Raw genomic sequence first — 19,472 nt, 5'->3', positions numbered from 1 at the left:
TTTATAAAGTTATTAGATTTCACTTTTTTAACATGCTATGTTCTTCCACTGTCTGGTGTCATTTCTATTTTACAATCCCTCGGGTTGACAAAATGAATATATTTCTTCTTAAAAAGTTCTTGCCCTTATTATAAAATGACTGAACTTCCTAAGCTGCATTGCACCCTCACTTCAAGCCCATGTAAACCATGCTGAAGTCAACAGGATTGCATGAGTGTAACTGAGGGTAGAATATGGCTGTATATTTTAATCGAGTAGAAAACTGGGCTGGGGGTAGCCTTTGTAGTAACCATCACCATAAAGCGTGCTTTCGAATCTGTAGTGATTTAAAAGCTAGGGATTCAACGGGCATTACCTCCTTCCAAAATATCAATACCAACAGCTAAAACATAAAATGTCTATGCTTTCTTCTGCATGCAATAGAGTAATACAAATATTCTATTTTTCTGCATCTGAAATAATTCCAAATGCAAAAGTGGTGCCAGAAGCCCAGTACTGTTGTACAAATGGGCTTCTTAATTTGAAGACAGAGTAACCTAATTTGCCTGTGAATATAGACAATTAACATAGATTTTTCCAGTTACATTATAACAAACTAATCAGGTGATGTAAATATGTTATCCAAATGATAACATCTCTTCTGATATCTTGGTTGTGAAAAACTCAGGCTTCTCAAATAAGTAGTAGTGACATAAGAAAAGAAAGCATACCATCATTTTTAAATTCCAAAGTTAAATCAATACAAATTTGCTACATAAAATGTTGTCACACTTGTATAATCTGGACACTCGGAACATAAAAATGGCTGGAGTTAAAGGTCAAGTCATATGTCACCCAAAAGGTAATTTCCCCTAGATTTGCATTAGGATCTCAGATTTGACCTATATTATGTCACTGTGTTACAAGGTATTAAGGATCACCATATATTTAGTCAACAGACAGACAATTATACAAGACCTAAATCTTTAAGAAAAAGAAGTGGTCTACAATAATATGTTTGCACATACAAATGGTAAATCACTTGAACCTAACTTTCCAGAGATGACTAGTGATTTGTGGTTCCAAATTTGAGATTCTTTGAAGGAGCCTGATTTTCAGAGGGCAAGTGCTCAGGACTTTCTGAAAGTCAGACTCCCTTAAAGGGTCTCAGGTTGATCACTCAAAAAAGCAGAGGTACCCAAATCCACTACTCACTTATGGATTAAGTTTTAAAAGTCAGAAGCACCATTTTTGCTGCTTTGCTAGAATAGTATTAATTGGCAAGGGCAGACTCAACAGAACTCTTCAGTCTAAAACGCAATATGCATTTTACATGGACAGATAGCTTCAAAAGCATGCGTTAAGCAATTGACTATTGTGGAGATGGCTGCTATATTTTTATTATTATCTTGATTATTATTTATTTACATTGTGATAGTGCCTGGGAGCCCCAGCTATGAGCCAAATCTGTATTGTGCTAAGCACTCTACAGACACATAACAAAAAGACAGTCCTTGCCCCAAAGAACTGAGTAGACAGAAATACACTGTACTTTTATTTAACAATAGAGAAAAAGACTCTTTTTCTGAGCCCCTCTCTTTCTCTGAAACCTGTGGAATTATTAGATTTTTACTTTACCTGTAGAATAACTAGCAGTACCCTGGCCCAATTGACTACAGTTTCATTCACTGATATGTTCATAATACTAATTCATTAAGCACATGACTTACGTATATATTTCATTTACATGTTTTCTGGAGAGAATATGTAAGGAAAAACTACTGAAAAACTGACATGGATGTATATCTTCAACTCTTACAATTTACATTTTAGGAGCCAAGGGTCTCTTGTGAGAGAAGGATATGCACTATTTCTGGAGCACACATATAAAGAAGCAGGCCTTCTAGATGGAAGTGATCTCACTGTGAATTATAGGTATTATAACCAACTTTTCTTCCATACCAATACCCCATGCCTCCAGAAATCTTAATAGGCTTTTGAGAGCCTCCATTTAAAGCTGGCTGCATAAAATGATCCTTTGATGAAAAGGGATTGAAACAAGGGTTAAAGTAGACATTGAAAGGTTATTGTAGAGGGCACATTGTTCATACAATCCTCCTTTAATATGTGTGGTGTGCACCTGCGATAAGATGATTCATTAGATAAGGCCTCACTTTGACAAGCTCCATCGTTCAACCCTCGGGGTAGTGATGGAACAATTCTGCACCCACCCAGTAAATATAACAAGGTCAGCATTTTTTCTGGGACTTAGATGGGGAGACTGAAGCTCAGGATGCATCTTTGTTTATGTTTTATGTAGAAAAAAATCCCCATAAAGTTTGAGGATGCCGTTTTTGTTTTGTATTGTTTTACTGTCAGAAAAAAATGTAACCTTTGTCTCCAGTAAAAAAACCTCAGTGACATAAAATTATGAGGAAGAAAGGAGAACTTACAATTTATGCTTTTTTGAATTATAAGTCAAGAACTGTAGAATGAAACTTTATAATCACTGATATGCAGGGCTGTACCAGTCCATCAAACATCTACTGAAGTGTCTGGCATCAGCTTGAATTTTTCATTTTAGTAGTATCTCTTCTAATAACAGGTTTGTTTTTTGGTATAGAGTACCAAGTTAGCAGTAGTAATCTTAAACTATATTATTACTTATTATAATGATTCTATTCTAATACTATTTGCTGTGAAACAAATAGTCACATTACTTTTGTTACTGACAGATGAGAGGATAAAGCCAGTCAATGATCATGATTCAGGAAGGTACTTAAGAACATGAAGTCAATGGGATCACTCATGTGCTTAAAGTTAGGTGCATACCTTTCTGAACTGGGGCCATATTGCAGGACCAGAATGATATCAGCTTCAGTTAAGACAAATAAGCAACTCTGTAAATAAGCATGATATGATGAAACTTCCCTTTTAGATAGCTTAAAAATGTACAAATTATTGTGTTTAAAACACAGTATTAAAAGGCTTTTAAAAGACAACAGAGCCTCTTGAATTTGCACTAATGACTGGCAGATCCATTAAAGGTTGCTAAATTTTGTGATTTAATAAACAATGAGCAAATAATCATACTAAATCAAAGATACTGTATTACAAAATATGCTTTGTTAATTTATTTTGACTAGTGTGGTATATCTTTTATGAACACTTTATTACATACTAATAAATGGTATAGTTTATAAAAATAATGCAGTCTTAGTATTTACTATAAGACCTCAGTGTAGATTTCTGTTATTAAATCTGTGCTTAGAAGTGGGGAGTGACTGCTTTTTTTTGGTGAGAATTATTGGGTTCTTGAATTAGCAAAGTGAGACTCAGCAACAATCTGCACACTTAAAATACCACATTGTTACATTCTTGTAATCTCTTCCCAAGATTGTATTAGAAAAGCAAAAGCTAAACCGTTTTCAGTTTAAAAAACAAATTCCCCATTCTAACACCACCCCACCCCCAGTCCTAAACATTTCTATTCCTTACCTTTCCTGGTAAACATTATTTATTTATTCTCAATATGTGCACTTACGAATTGCTGTCATGCAAAAGACATTCATTTTTGTCCAAAGATCAATCTGCCATAAGAATTCACCATTTTCTCCATCTTCAACTCACCTGTCCTTGTGCATTAGTGACTAGTTGACCTGTGACCCCCTGAAGACTGGAGAGTGCATTGCCAAAGGCCTGTGAGCTTGCTATTGAGCCCATGGCTGCTGCTGCTGCAGCCGCTGCTGCTTGACTTGCCAGTGGATTATTAACCAGCTGAAAAAAACAAGAAAAGATCACGGTAAAACCACTGATGAGCAAGGAAGCACACAAAACACAGCGGTAAATGAATATATAAATGCTACAGTACTAACATAGGGGAATACTCCAGTTAATCCCTAGAGCTTAAGTACTTCTTCAGAGAGGTTTTTATTTCTGATGCACTGGTCCCTTTGACAATGACTGTATCTAAGAATCCCAGAGGAAATTCCATTGTCCTGAAGAACACAATTGTCTTATTGTTCGGAGTTATACTTGTATTTCCTTCTTAGGTGCATAATCTAGGTACCTGAATCTTGCATCTATGTGAAGTCAATGAAAGTTCAGTCTTCGACTTTAAATGGAATGGGATCAGACCTTAAGTTTTGCCATTAAGATTAGAAATAAATCTTCTTGCTTAGTGTTACTTCAGCTCAACTACTGAACCCAAATATGAGAAAAACCCGCTGCTTCTACCGGTTTATACATTCAAGGAATATGTGTCAACACAAACACAAATCACAGTCTGGAACTTGACCCTATGATTAAGTTAAATGGATGTCAACTGAAAATGAATAACCATCTCCACAGCTTTCTATTTGCAAAACCATGGAAAATGTATTGATATAGTTATTATTTGTTTTTGTCTGTGAATAATTAATTCCAGGGTTCACATACAATTCTCCAGCTGTCGGCATATTTCACTTCTTCTGCCATAATGACATGCTCAATATACAACATAGCATGCATAAAACATTTTCACTGATGGACCAATTTTCAAATGGTCATCTCAACAGAATGTCCAAATCCCACATAAGGACATTCTAAGCAACACTTGGGTTTGTAAAAGAACAATTACATGTTTAAATACAGAGGAAAGTGTCTCCCTGGGGATTCAGATGTCCTATGACTGGTACTAGTCATATAAACCAAGCCAAATGTGCTAGGGAATGTTCTGGTGATGAAGAATTGTTGGAGAAACAGACTGGTACAAGAGATTAGACCAGGGGTCGGCAACCTCTGGCACGTGGTTCGCCAGGGTAAATACCCTGGCGGGCCGGGCCAGTTTGTTTACCTGCCACGTTGGCAGGTTCGGCTGATCGTGGGTCCCACTGGCCGCAGTTTGCCATCCCAGGCCAATAGGGGCGGCGGGAAGCCACAGCCAGCACATCCCTCAGCCTGTACCACTTCCTGCCGCCCCCATTGGCCTGAGACGGCGAACCATGGCCAGTGGGAGCTGCGATCGACCAAACCTGCCGATGCAGCAGGTAAACAAACTGGCCCAGCCCGCCAGGGTAAGTATCCTGGTGAACTGCATGCCAGAGATTGCCGACCCCTGGATTAGACGGTATCTGTCAGATACATGCTTTCTGGAATGGAACATCTCTGAACCAGATGAAAGGCTGGTTCAGGTGTTAGCCTAGAACTTGGGAGACCCACAGTCAATTTCTTGCTCTGCCACAGACTCAGGCAAGTCACTCAGCTTCTCAGTGCTTCAATCCCCATCTGGAAAATGGGGACAATAGCACTTCCCTATCTCACAGGGGTATTGTGAAGATAAAGACATAAAAGAGCATGGTACACTATGATGATGGGTGAACTACAAGAAGGGAAGGGGGGTTTACTCTGCACCAAGAGGGAATATACCTAGATGTTGTTAAACTCCTTCAGGCAAAGAGGGAAGAAACATAAAGGATTGGGTAGGCTGTAGGAAGGATCTACAAGAAGGGAAGGGGGGTTTACTCTGCACCAAGAGGGAAGATACCCAGATAGTGGTAAATTCCTTCAGGCAAAGAGGGAAGAAACATAAAGGATTGGGCAGGCTGTGGGAAGGAGGTGAAGAAAATGATCTTCGAAAAGGTGGCAAAAAGAGGTCAGGGCACGGACCCATAGGTGCTGGAACTAGGGATGCTGGAGGTGCGGCAGCAGCCCATGGCTTGATGTGGTTTTCATTATATACAGAGCTTACAGTTTGGTTCAATGGCTTTCAGAACCTCCACTATACAAATTGTTCCAGCACCCCTACATGGACCTGAGCCTCATTTGTTTGTTTAGAGCCCAAGACTGGAATCCCCTTCTCCTCCCCAATTCTGAAGAGACACCCAGTTACGCAGCCCCCCCAACTGTTCTAGTGGGTTAAACAGAAAATGCCATAGATGAGAAAATGTATGATGATAAATCCTGTTTAGTCTTCATTCTGTTTTTATGTATATTTGAATAAGGTTTATTGAAAAACAAAACAAAACAAAAACCCTTTGTAACAACAAGTACATGATCTATTCTGGTCCTAGGTATGTGCCTCAAAAATACGTTCAAGAAGTAAAAGGGATATAGAATTGGGTTTTTTACCATCCCACCTGGAGTAAAAAAACAAATTTCTCAAACAGCTGGAATATTGCTGCTAGGAACACTGAGCTAAATTCCGCTGATGTATCACATGAGGCATTAATCCATTATGCAATGGGTTCAAAGTACGTATAATGAAGTTTCTTATCATCACTGAGATATATCGTTTCATTTTTTAAAAGTAATTTCCATAGATGTGTGGGAGCAGAATACAGACAACTTGCCTACTTTAGTAAATTATATTTATTCACTTTTACATTTTCTCATCCTCATCTAAGAATGCAGAGATAGAAAAGTAGGTTATTTATTATGATTCATATTATCGTAGAGCCTAGGAGCTCCAGCCCTGGACCAGGATCCCATTGTACAAGGCACTGTAGGAACACAGAAAGAAAAACAATCCCTGCCCCCAAAGAGTTTACAATCGAAGTATAAGACAAAAGACAATATATGGATACAGACGGCCCGATAGGGGAGTACAAGGCAACAATAAGACAATATTGCTCAGGCGGACAGGCAGTGGTCCTCAGCACACTAGAGGAGAGTTTTAAGGAGATATTTGAAGGTGGATAATAAGTTGGTGTTGTTACAGAACATGGTTACAGAAGCACATCTCATGTGAGAGGGGTAGCAAAGGAGAAAACACAAAGTTGCTTGTTTGAAAATTTAACAAGTGGACGATGGAGGCTGGAATCATGGAGCTATTGGACGCAAGAGTCAAACTTCTGATACTGAATGAGAGAGAATATATAAGCTCTTGCCTCCAATCAGTCCATGCAGGGACCACGACGCCTGTGGCAGAATACAGAAGACTGATTTTGAGCAGCTATACTTTGTAATAATTTGAGACATGTAATACAATAGAATAATGCGCCTGTTTCATTTAGCTTTACCCCTAAGGATCAATCCAAATCTTTGTGCCTGCCCTGTAGATAATGGTGTGATAATGGTGGAGGAGTTGGATAAGTAAGTGGGGAGACCATGATAAATGCTGATTCATCAAAACCAAGTTTTCATGGGAAGATTCCAGTGGAATCTTCTCTGAGAAGGGGAATAGGTAGAGGTGTGTTTGTCTTTCTCAAAAAGTTGGCCTACTTGCCTGGGATGTGGAGGGTCAAGTCCATGCTCCAAATCAGGCAGAGCAGGGATTTAAACTTGGGTGTCCCACATTCTCAAGGGAGTACTCTAATCACTAGGTTATTTTTTGGGGGGCAGGAGGAAGCCTTGGTCTTGTTTTTTGGGAAACGTTTCAAAAGGTCTTCTGTTTCATCTTGATGGGAATGGCAATAAATTCCAAAACTTCGCTCTGTTTCCACAGGATGGAAAATCTGCTTTCAGACCAGCTTTATAAGGTTCTACCAAATGTGAATAAGAATATCCCAACCTGCCCCTAAATCAGTTTTAAAATAATAGATTTTCCTTTGAATATTTTCAGGAGCTGTTGCAAGCTGTTTATGGGAGATTCAAACTTTCACGAACTGATTCCTTCTAAACTTTGATGCAAATTGGGGATGGAGGCCTCAAGTTTATCCTAATTATTTGGACAACAGGATAACATCTGACATATTATACCTTGCTCTAATTTTAAAATAATACCCATTAGTCTCTTCCAACTCCGGCTTGAGAGATTTCTGCTATTTCTGAATGCAGACGTTAGCACTTGGGAGCACTTATTGATAGAAATATATTATGAAAGATCCCATTAAAGGACTCTTCAGTATTAGTTTCAGTTTTTAAATAGTGATTTCACTTAGAATGCTGAGGCTCTTCAGAGCTGTCACTTCCAGTGCCTGAGTTTCTGCTTCCACTCAAAGCAGCAGCTGTAGCAGCAGGTCATGGAGAGCTTACTTTAAAATGACAGGCCTAACTTCTCAAGAGTGCCCCAGTGCCTGTTAATGAAATTATCTTGAAGTTCTTATGAGGAGGAGCCCTGTAGGATCTAAGTTGCTTCAATACATTTTCCCAATGTCCCAAATATAACCTCTCAGCAAGAAAAGTCTATGGATCTGATTCTGAGCTCTCTCTTACACTAGGGTAAATCAGGAGTTACTCCACTGAAGTCAATGGAACTACATTATTAAAAGAATGCTGTAAAATTAAGAGAGTAAACTGGTACTCTTCTGCAGTAACATTTTGTAGTGTTTGGAAATACGCATTAAAAAGTGCATTTTAAAAATGCGTGCTGATGTCGTTAGCACCAGCTTCTTACTCAACAGCAACACATGCCTATTCTTTGTGGTAGCAACTTGTGCATATTCTCTGTGATGGAGTATTTTTTCCAGTAATGTGGCGTCCAAATGAATTTATCAAGAAAATCTGAACAAGTGTTTTTATTTACATTGAGTAAAATATCGGTTGTGATAGCATGTACACTCATTTGACTTTTCTTTTCACTCTGAAGGCCTGGTCTACACTACGCGTTTAAACTGAATTTAGCAGCGTTAAACCGATTTAACCCTGCACCCGTCCACACAACGAGGCCCTTTATATCGATATAAAGGGCTCTTTAAATCGGTTTCTGTACTCCTCCCCGACAAGACGAGTAGAGCTGAAATCGGTATTGCCATGTTGGATTAGGGTTAGTGTGGTCACAAATCGATGGTATTGGCCTCCGGGCGGTATCCACAGTGCACCATTGTGACCGCTCTGGAAAACAATCTGAACTCGGATGCACCGGCCAGGTGGACAGGAAAAGACCCGCAAACTTTTGAATTTCATTTTCTGTTTGCCCAGCGTGGAGCTCTGATCAGCACGGGTGGCCATGCAGTCCCAAATCCAAAAAGAGCTCCAGCATGGACCATACGGGAGATACTGGATCTGATCGCTGTATGGGGAGACAAATCTGTTCTATCAGAGCTTCGTTACAGAAGACGAAATGACAAAGCATTTGAAAAAATCTCCAGGCTATGATAGACAGACGGCCACAGCAGGGCTAAACAGTGCTGCGTGACGAGCGTAACAGAAAGCCAAAGAATCAAATGGATGCTCATGGAGGGAGGGAGGAGGGACTGAGGACTCCAGCTATCCCATAGTCCCCGCAGTCTCCGAAAAGCATTTGCATTCTTGGCTGAGCTCCCAATGCCTGTATGGTCAAACACATTGTCTGGGGTGGTTCAAGGTATATCTTGTCAATTTACACCCCCTCTCGCCCCATGAAAGAAAAGGGAAAAAATCGTTTCTTGCCATTTTTCAATGTCACTGTATGTCTACTGCATGCTGCTGGTAGACGCGGTGCTGCGGCGCTGAACAGCAGCATCCCCTCCCCTTCCTTTCCTGATGGCAGACGGTACAAAATGGTGGAAAACTGTCATCAGCTCGTGAGTGCTCCTGGCTGGCCTTGGTGAGGTCGGCTGGGTGCACCTGGGTAAAAATGGGAATGACTCCCTGTCATTCCTGGCAGATGGTACAAAATGCTTGGTAACCGTCCTCATCATAGCAGCTGGAGCCTGAGCTCCATCAGCCCCCCCTGCCTTTTGTGTCTAAAGAAAAGATTCTGTACTCCCTGGACTATCATAGCAGTGGGAGGCTGCGCTCCTCTCCCCCCCACCCTTTAATGTCCTGCCTGGACTATCATAGCAGCTGGAGGCTGCCTCCCCCTCATTTTATCTCGCTAATAAGTCAGTGTTTCTTATTCCTGCATTCTTTATTACTTCATCACACAAATGGGGGGACATTGCAACGGTAGCCCAGGAGGGTTGGGGGAGGAGGGAAGCAACGGGTGGGGTTGTTGCAGGGGCACCCTCTAGAATGGCATGCAGCTCATCATTTCTGCGGGATATCTGGGGCTCTGACACAGAGTGGCTTTGCTCTCTGGCTCTCTAGTAGACTTGCCTCATATTCTAGGCAGGACTGACTCTATTTTTAGACAAAACATAAAGAAGGGAATGACCCAGGGAGTCATTCCCATTTTTGTCCATGTGCCCCCAGCCGACCTCAGTGAGGCCAGCCAGGAGCACCCATGACAGCAGCAGACGGTACAAAAGATTGATAACCATCATCGCCAATTTCCAATTGCAAACGATACAAAATGATTGATAACCATCATCGCCAATGTCCAATTGCAAACGGTGCAAAATGACTGATAACCATCATCTCATCGCCAATTTACAATGGCAGATGGTGCAATAGGGATGGTAACCATCTCTGCTACCTTGCAAAGGCAAATTAATGCTGCTGTGTAGCACTGCAGTATCGCGTCTGTCAGCAGCATCCAGTACCCATACGGTGACAGTGACAAAGGGCAAAACGGGCTCCATGGTTGCCATGCTATGGCGTCTGCCAGGGCAATCCAGGGGAAAAAGGGCGCGAAATGATTGTCTGCCTTTTCTTTCATGGAGGAAGGATTGAGTGATGACATTTACCCAGAATCACCCACGACACTGTTTTTGCTCCATCATGCATTGTGATTTCAACCCAGAATTCCAATGGGTGGGGGAGACTGCGGGAACTATAGGATAGCTACGGGATAGTTGCCCACAGTGCAACGCTCCAGAAATCGACGCTAGTCTCAGTACATGGACGCACACCACCGAATTAATGTGCTTAGTGTGGCCGCGTGCACTTGACTTTATACAATCTGTTTTACAAAACCAGTTTATGTAAAATCAGAATAATCCCGTAGTGTAGACTTACCTGAAGTGTTCATCACAGTGTACGCTCATTCCACTGCACTGGTAAAGAAAGGTTAAATTCTACTAAGTAAAGCAATGCCTCTTTAACAAATATTAAGAAAAATGCAAATGGTTTGATTAATGAAATGAAAAATGAAGACATTTCAGGACACTGAAGCATAGTATCAAAAGCTAGGCCTGTCAACTTTATCATATGATCGCTTTATGTAATATTAATAGATGAGGAGAATAAGGATGTGTTGGTTTTTCAACTGTTTGTAGAAAAGGGTGAAGGGTGAGGAGACTTCACTTGAATGCAGCATTGAAGGAGTGGGTATATTATAAAGTAACAGCTTGAATGGTTATGCTACAAAAGCCTGCTTGTTTCCTAGGTGGGCTTTTTAAACTCTCACATTTCTGGTCACTATCTCAAACTGAAATTACAGTAGAAACTTCATAGTTTTAATAGCCAATGAAGTAACCTTGATCTGGCACATTCACATGCATCTGGCAATAAAATATCCAATCACTGAAAGTTATTTGTTTAAAATAATAAACAATCCATGCTTTATTAGATGGTACCTAACCAAATCCTGGATCTGAACATCCCCAGAGCTTGGGATGAGTTCAGAAATGACTTTTAGTAAGAACTTTGTGGCAGGCTCCTATCTGTATTGTTAAGAAGTTTGAATGTGGAAATGAAATTTTTGGCTCAAGGCCATCACAAGTTTACTATAATGACACCTGCTCTTGTAGCACTGCCATAATTGAAGGCCATTTGCATTTTATGCCAGGGCTCAGAAATTTTTTGTGACCTTGAGAGCACACTGAAAGACTCACCTATTTTCCCTTTCTTTTTTCTAGGGGAAGCAGGCAAGAAAAGGTGTGATTAAGATCGACGAGGTTATGGAACAGATGAATGGGAAGAGTATGTTTTAGGGTTGGCATGGCCTTTTTATGGAAGTTCTGCTGTGTCTTCATTATTGTTATTACCCATATAATCATTGCTTTACTAATCAGTATATCTTTAATAAAATAATAATAAAATTTAATAATCTTTACATTTTTAATTTTTGTAATATATGTGGCACCAATACTTTGCAACCTGGCTCCCTGCAAAATCTAAAAATCTCTCATAGAATCTCATAAAGACACTATAGGTTGTCTCAGCTTAGCCCTTGTAAGGCACCTCAGTGTCACAGGGATAAGCTCCAGATAAATTCTTGTAGAAATAATAATAATAATAATAGCAAAACTCAGCATTTATAGAGTTTTACAATCATAAATTTCAAATCTGGGTGCCAAAGCTTACTTCACCTTTTGGCTCCTAAACCAAAGTAGCCTCATTTTCAGAGGTGTTGTGTATATATAGATACATTGATCTCAAGAGAAAATTATTGATGAGCACAAAATGTAAATCTAGTTAATTAAATAAAATAAATTAAATGTACAAAAAGATACTCTAGTCTGACATTTGGACCCCTGTACATTTTAAATCCTAGGAAAGTCAGTGGAAGCTATTTTTGTTCTTTTTTTAAAATCCATTCTTGGATTTTGTATAATGGGATAATTACAACATTTTATATTTCTAAATGAACAATGGTGTAGACTGTCTAATAAAAAGGTTGTCATACAATTTAAATTTGCACTACTCTTTGAAGATAAACTCTTGCTAGGTAAATGTTGGAAGGAAACCTTTTTTCCACCCAAATCTGAAAACAATCTGTCAACATTTGTTATTTTAAAAAATGTCCGAATAAAGATTTACATGATAGGCCTATAACTATACTATACATCTATACTGCTAAAGTCCATCAAGGGAAACATATACATTTTAAAATTGTTTGAATTTGTATTTTCAAGTTACTGTAGACAACAACAATTCTGTACAGGCAAAACAGACATTTAAACATATGCACATATCTATAAAATATTTATATGTAAATACACATTCAGATATATGCAATAGCATAAATGGTAGAAATTGGGTATTAAAATCTGAAGGCACAGACTTGCTAGGGACCTTTAAAATATCTGTTTTTCACAGATACTTTATCTGCTTATTATATACAATTATTGTGGCTGGGATATTTGCTGTCCAAATCTACGCTGAATTGCCTATCAGGAATAAGTACTGATAGTAATATTGCTGATGTGACATGACTTGATTCAATGCAAAGCGACACGACCTGAGGTGCTGGAGAGAACACATCTCTAATGTGCATCCTGGTATCACTTATGCAGCATAGACATTGGAGTATGCCTCAAAAATGACCAAACTATCTTTATAAACAAGGTGTAGAATGTCTAATATGGTCAAATTGGAATCAGAACCCCAAATCCACAACCTGAGTTTGTTATAAAAAAAGCTGTGTATGTGATATCAACAGCAACACAGTTGAACAACAGACACCATTCCCACAGCTCTGCACCCTATTATAGATATGAATGATGAAGATGATAGTGCATGAACAGGGAAGTGAATGGACATCGTTCCAGTCACATTGATCTTTGCTTCTTTAACATAGAAGAGAAAAGAGGAGAAGGGGAATTGGGAAGAGGAATACTATTTGAATCCAGTCCTGCCAGGGGAGCTGAGAGTCCTCAGCCCCTCTCAGGACCGAGAATGTCTTATGTTTGACAAATAGAAAAGAACAAAGCTAGAAAAGAAAGTAAATACATGTCTTCAGGCAGCTACATGGATACTGGAAGAGTAAAAAAGGAGTTAGGAATAGTAGCTGACAGAATGCCTTAAAATGACAACATTGGGCACCTACCTCCAATAATGTAAGTTCCTGGATGTCTAAATTTACTTATTTGTTACAGGCCAATCCTTCATTGGGGTAAACTGGTGTGGTTCCATTTATATTACTAGAGCTGCATTCTTTACCCCAATTAATGATCTGGCCCTTTAAGGTTAACCACTTTCTTCAAAACCAAATTTCATCCTTACATGTGGCATAAACTTCCTGTAAACATAAGAAGTATGACTTGCCCCTGACTTACAGGGGTTTTTACACCAGTGTAATTCCACTAACTACAACAGAATGACTGCTTATTTACACTAGTGTTAGTGAGAGCATTAGGACCAAGGTACGTACCACAATTCTATACTTTTCTGAAGTAGTTGACATACATAGTAGGAATATATGCTAAGGGAATCTCCTAAACTTTCTGAAGAGGGTAGAATCACTTGAATTCAATTTACTTGATTCCTAAGCTGGCCTATTTTAGAATGATTTATCAAATTTCTGAAAGATTCTTTCTACTCAAGAAAAATGGTTACCATAGGGCTCCCTTGTTATCAAAAAAATGAATCCTCTTCAAAAGGAAATTGCCATCTGTCCCCCTGGATAAGAGGCTGGCCCTTGAGTCTCAGCAATCTGGCTGTAGCAAGGTGTCACACGAGAGACACAACAAATTAATTCCTTTAATCTAAACCATTTATTTGCCTTTAATTTAAATGTACAAATGGGATGTCTACATGTAAATTTGATGATTTGCAGGCACAAGTGATAATATGCCAAAAACGATGTGGATGCAAATAGAGGCCACACTAAGAAAATGTCATCCTTTATGTCTCGATATCTGAGTAAATCTTTCTGAAATGTTTTGCCTTGTAATACAACTCATTATTTAAATACACACACGCTCTGCACTATTTCACTGAAGACTGGTTCACAAAGCAGAATATTATGAAGAATCCAGGATTCTTCACTCCTTTGCATGTGTGTGTGTGAGAGTGAGAGACAGAACTTCCATTTAATTTATATGGACATACCTGTATGAATGAAATCTACAAGAAAGTCAGACAATGCCCTGGTTTAAGATTATAAACTGGATGATGTGATGAGATCTTTGCTACGTTTTCCACTCTTGGAATATAACATTTATAATGTAATAATCTCACATAATGGACCTGCTACCACATAAGCCAATGAGAAAACTTCTGTTGACTTCAACAGAAGCAAGATCACACTCTAACACTAGAGCTGTGGGGAATCTGTCCCTTCTATCTGGCTTCAGATTCAAATTCAGGTTCACCAAAATTCACATACTTATTTTTGCCAAACCTGGGACAAGATTCAAGCACACTAGGGATAAATTTTGAGTGCCCCATAGGCCAATTGCTGGTAAAGATAGGGGCCAACCAAAAAGTTCTCATCTGATTCGAGATCCTTACTCCCTCAAAGCTGGAGTGTATTTTGGATTGGGTGCAGTTCCTTGTGGAATCTGCAACTCAGTCTCTCTAATTGAATAATTTCTCAGGTTACTCCTGGGGACATTCTGCACCAAAAATAAATAAATAAATACAAATTTAAAAAAATTCTGCACAGAGTATTTTAAAATTCTGCAAAATTCTGCAAACCTTATTTGTCAAAATAACACTATATAATCATGCCCATTTCAATTATTCTGTAGTTTATCTCAAAATGCCTGTCAGCAAGTATGTCTGTAACAATACAGATACATAAAAATTCCCCCAGGAGTAGAGAGTTAACGAAACCCCTATGACAACCTAGTTCCAGTTTCTCTGGCCCCTTCCCCCACGCACTGTGCCAAGTCAGGGGGACGGACACCCACAACCCCTCCCCCCCAAAGCCCAGCCACAGTGCCCCCCCAGCCAATACACCCAAACCCCTCCCCCCCCAGAACCCAGTGATGGGGCCCCCTGACCTAGATACCTGCACCCTTTCCCCCCCAAAGCACAGCTGCGGGGTCCCCTGGCCCAGATACCCATACCCTCTCCCCCCAATCCCAGCTGTGAGCCCCCCCTTGCCCAGACACCTGCCCCATCTCCCCCTCAGAGCCCAGGCACCTGCCCCCTCTCCCCTCAGAGCCCAGCTGTGCCCAGACACCCACACTCTTCCACCCCAGACCCCTAGGATCCAGAGGGAGAAATAGCCTGATGCTCAGTCCCAGGATTGCACAGAGTTCCCTATCCATCACCTGCTTCTTCCCTCAGGGTATGCGGGAAACTGCAGCTGCCAGGAACCCTCTAGCTCCCTCCCCTTCCCCACAGCAAGTCTTTTATGTGCAAGCTGGGCTCTGCTGGGTCCCGTGGTCCCTAATGGTGGCCAGCAGCATTGCAGCCCATTTCTGTAGGGGGAAAGGAAATTCTGCATGCACAATGCTAATTTCTGCAAAATTCTGCATTGCGCAGTGGCGCAGAATTCCCCCAGGAATATCAGGTGCTGAGCTGCTGCCCACAAGACATACCCACAGGAGCAAAATTAAACAAAAACTTTACCTGGTGTCAAAGACATTAAAAGGCCTATCTCCAAATACTGGTTTGGGGTGGAAAATGTGCAATTTGGTGCGAAACCAGTTGAAATTCAATTTCTGCTGAATTTTGCTTTGAATTTTTGGGTTCATTCAAATCTCAAAATGCTGAACAAAACTTGAGAGGCATGAACCCACACAAAACAAAACTGACAAAAGGGTTTGCCCGAAGCCCTGTGAATGAAAATCACAATCTGATTAAACACATATAAAAGCCAAGCTGCGGCTACCACAGAACATGTGACCTGAGGGAGGCAGGGAGAAAGGTGAGGATACTAGGAATTCCTTCCCCAAGTAATACACTGAGGCGGGATGCAGCCATCGTTTAGTTCAGCCAAGGTGGTATAAAGAGGGGTGGGTAGATGACCTTTCTCTGTCCCCAGTACGTTGGACAATGCCTGGAGAACATGTGCTCCTCGTTTTCCAAAGATGGAGCAATGAAGGCCTATAAGCATGCTCTCCCCCAATATCAACAAAGGCATTACATGATTGCCTCTGCCGTATACAGGTATAACGCCTCCAGCCACTGCCTCTAAGATGCAGTAACATCTGAATGCCTCTACCTCCAGAAGCTTTAGTTTGGCTCTAACTATAATACAGGGTGTTCATATATTGGAGAGTATATTAAGATGCCCTGAATAGAGATAGGATTAATTATAACACAGAAAATCCACAGCTTCTGCACACATACATGGGTGGATATGTTATCCTCATCAACAGCAATCTCAGTACATAAAGGTACATGTAAAATGATACTGAGTGTATATCTATCATGACAATGACCTTCCCCACCACAGTTTTCTACAGAAGAAGAAATGCCGAAGGGTTAATGCTGTAATGGAGCCATGTACAACATGTTTCTGCAGAGAACCCTCCTTCTCAGTCACTTCCATTTGATCTGGTATCAGCAAGCAAACAGCTACCAAAATGAGCTGTAAGTCCTGCCACAGCTCACTCTCAGAGCTCGATTAGGCATGCTGCATGGGGCTGGGGCTGGCTCAGTTTCATCCCTTAACAGTAAGATAATTCCAGGTGGAGTTTTGTTAATGTTCTTTTGAGAGGTACACAGAACACAGTTTACCAGCTATTCTAACTCTATCAGTGTTCCTAGAAGCTTAATATTTTTTGCACAACCGTATCTATACCCCATATCTCCCCTAAGAGCTGCATTCTCTTTTTCATTCACTGTTTTATCCTTGGGCTTTCTCTCCATTTTATTCCTTTACTCTGATCTCCTTTCTCTCATCTACTTTGCTGCAGTCTTGGACCTGATGACAAATGAAGTTTGCCATCTAGGTGTTCAGTAAAGACAGCATTAAATTGGTGTTCATAAGGGTGTGGTGTTGCCGTGTTAATTCCTAATTCATTTCAAAGCTGTATATGTATACATTTTAGATTTGCAAATTAAAATGTCATTAATGATTTGGTCACATGTACAGTATGAAATTTGACATAGCAAACGGAAATACTGTTCAAGGTACATAGAGTAACTGTTCGTTGCAATCTAGGACTTTGCTACAGTATTAACACTGTTCTACATGCACAACTTCATTGCAACAAAGCAGATAAAACTGAGATCCTCTCGCACCAAAAGCACATTCCCCTACCATTTGAGGTAAAGAACAACTGCTATTAGCAGTACAAAAATATGACATACAAGGATGAGTTATAGATAATTTCTCATAAAATCCCTAGTCCAAGGATTTTACAATCTAAGGCCACTGTCCCGCAAAGACTTATGCACATGATTAACTTTAAGAGTCTTTGCAGGATCATATCCTAAATATGAGGCTTGTTCTAGCATTATTTTCTGATTGTGTTTAGCTGACAGTAAAACAGAATAGATACATTTAAAATCTAATGATTTCATGCCAGAAGTAAATTATTTTTTGTGATCTTAAGGCAGTCACATAGGGTATAAGTCATGGCAAATTATTGGCCCTTGTCTCTCTGTCTTGTGCGATGTTGAACACAATGTCTGCACTTCAGAAATAATACGTAAGTTATTCTGTATTTGTTAATGGCTGACAGCACAGATGGATGGCATTATAATTATCATTTATAATAATTTCAGCTGTGTGCACTACCAGAGAAGATCTACTCACAGATATTCACCAACAAACTCTGCTACACGTGCAAAACTACCTACCATCTTTTTCTGCAGCAGCTCAGCTAACAACCCGAAAAGCTGTAACTTTTTCATTAAATCCCACATTATTGCCTTATTGTACATAGAGTCTTGTTCTTCCATAAGGCACTGTCAGTAGATAGATAGATGAATTTCTTCATGTTCTAAGTATTTTCTACTTTTATCTATTGACCAGATTCACAAAATATTTATGGTCCCTTCAGGCACTCTTTGTGCATTACAAAACAAAGGATTTTTGTGCTAAAAATAATATAAGTTCCAAGCTTCTGAGGCCTGATTCTGATTTCCCTCACACTGGAGTGAATCTGGAGTAATTCCAATGAAGTCAGCAGAGTTACTCTAGCTTTAAACAGGTATAAATGGGATCAGAATCAGGTTCCTTGACTTCCTATACAGAGGTACACAGGATGGCATTTTCATTTAAAATTCTGGAATCAGCTGATTACACTGACGTTTTACTTGAATCAAGTGTTCCCAATGTAAGACCAGCCTCTTTTCACACTTGTGTCAGTCTAAATTAGAAATAATTCCAATGAAGTCAAAAAAGATATGCCATTATATAACCAGTGAGAGATGTGAATCAGGCCCACTGGGTGACATACTCCTTGTTCTAGTCCCTTTTATGCTGGGTAAAAGAGCTGGAGCTGTATAAAGGGTTTCTAAAAGCCTCATTTCCAGTTGGGGAATGATTCCCTTTGGACAGGCACTGCAGAAGAGGGCCAAAAGACTGTCCACTGTGGACCCCTTCGCAAGCACTGGTGTGAGGGGAACGTCACAGGTGGGGCTGGGGCAAGAGGGCCATGAATCATAGAATATCAGAGTTGGAAGGGACCTCAGGAGGTCATCTAGTCCAATCCCCTGCTTAAAACAGGACTAATCCCCAGACAGATTTTTGCCCTAGATCCCTAAATGGTTCCCTGAAGGATTGAACTCACAACCCTGGTTTAACAGGCCAATGGTGTCAGTAACCTAGTCCCAGATTTGGACCTTAGCGTCCAAAATATGGGGGTTAGCATGAAAACCTCCAAACTTAGTTACCAGCTTGGACCTGGTACTGTTGCCACCACCCAAAAAATTAGAGTGTTTTGGGGCACTCTAGTCCCCCCAAAAACCTTCCCTGGGGACCCCAAGACCCAAATCCCTTGAGTCTCACAACAAAGGGAAATAAACCTTTTCCCTTCCTCCCCCTCCAGGTGTTCCTGGAGAGATACACAGAAGCAACCTCCGTGAAACTAAACAGAGGGATTCCACCCTCCCCGTTCCCAGCCTGGAGAACAGAATTACCAAGAGTCAATCTCTCTTCCCCCCTCACCCAGAGTGAATGCAAAGTCAGGCTAGTACATCTA

General features: G+C 40.3%; 1 protein-coding gene across 2 annotated transcripts in view; it reads right to left on the bottom strand.

Annotated features, from left to right (window-relative positions):
* The window catches only part of POU6F2 (POU class 6 homeobox 2), a 419,307-nt gene that overhangs the window by 65,770 nt on the left and 334,065 nt on the right, over positions 1–19,472 (bottom strand). For both annotated transcript variants that reach the window (XM_050937705.1, XM_050937706.1), the window contains one exon: positions 3,610–3,756. In XM_050937705.1, coding sequence (XP_050793662.1) covers positions 3,610–3,756 — 147 coding nt within the window. The remainder of the gene's footprint in view (positions 1–3,609; positions 3,757–19,472) is intronic.

This window comes from Gopherus flavomarginatus, chromosome 2 (genome assembly GCF_025201925.1).
Source record: "Gopherus flavomarginatus isolate rGopFla2 chromosome 2, rGopFla2.mat.asm, whole genome shotgun sequence".
Lineage (NCBI taxonomy): Eukaryota > Metazoa > Chordata > Testudines > Testudinidae > Gopherus > Gopherus flavomarginatus.
Note: the sequence above shows the minus strand (reverse complement) of the source record. Positions and strands in the feature narration are given on the sequence as shown.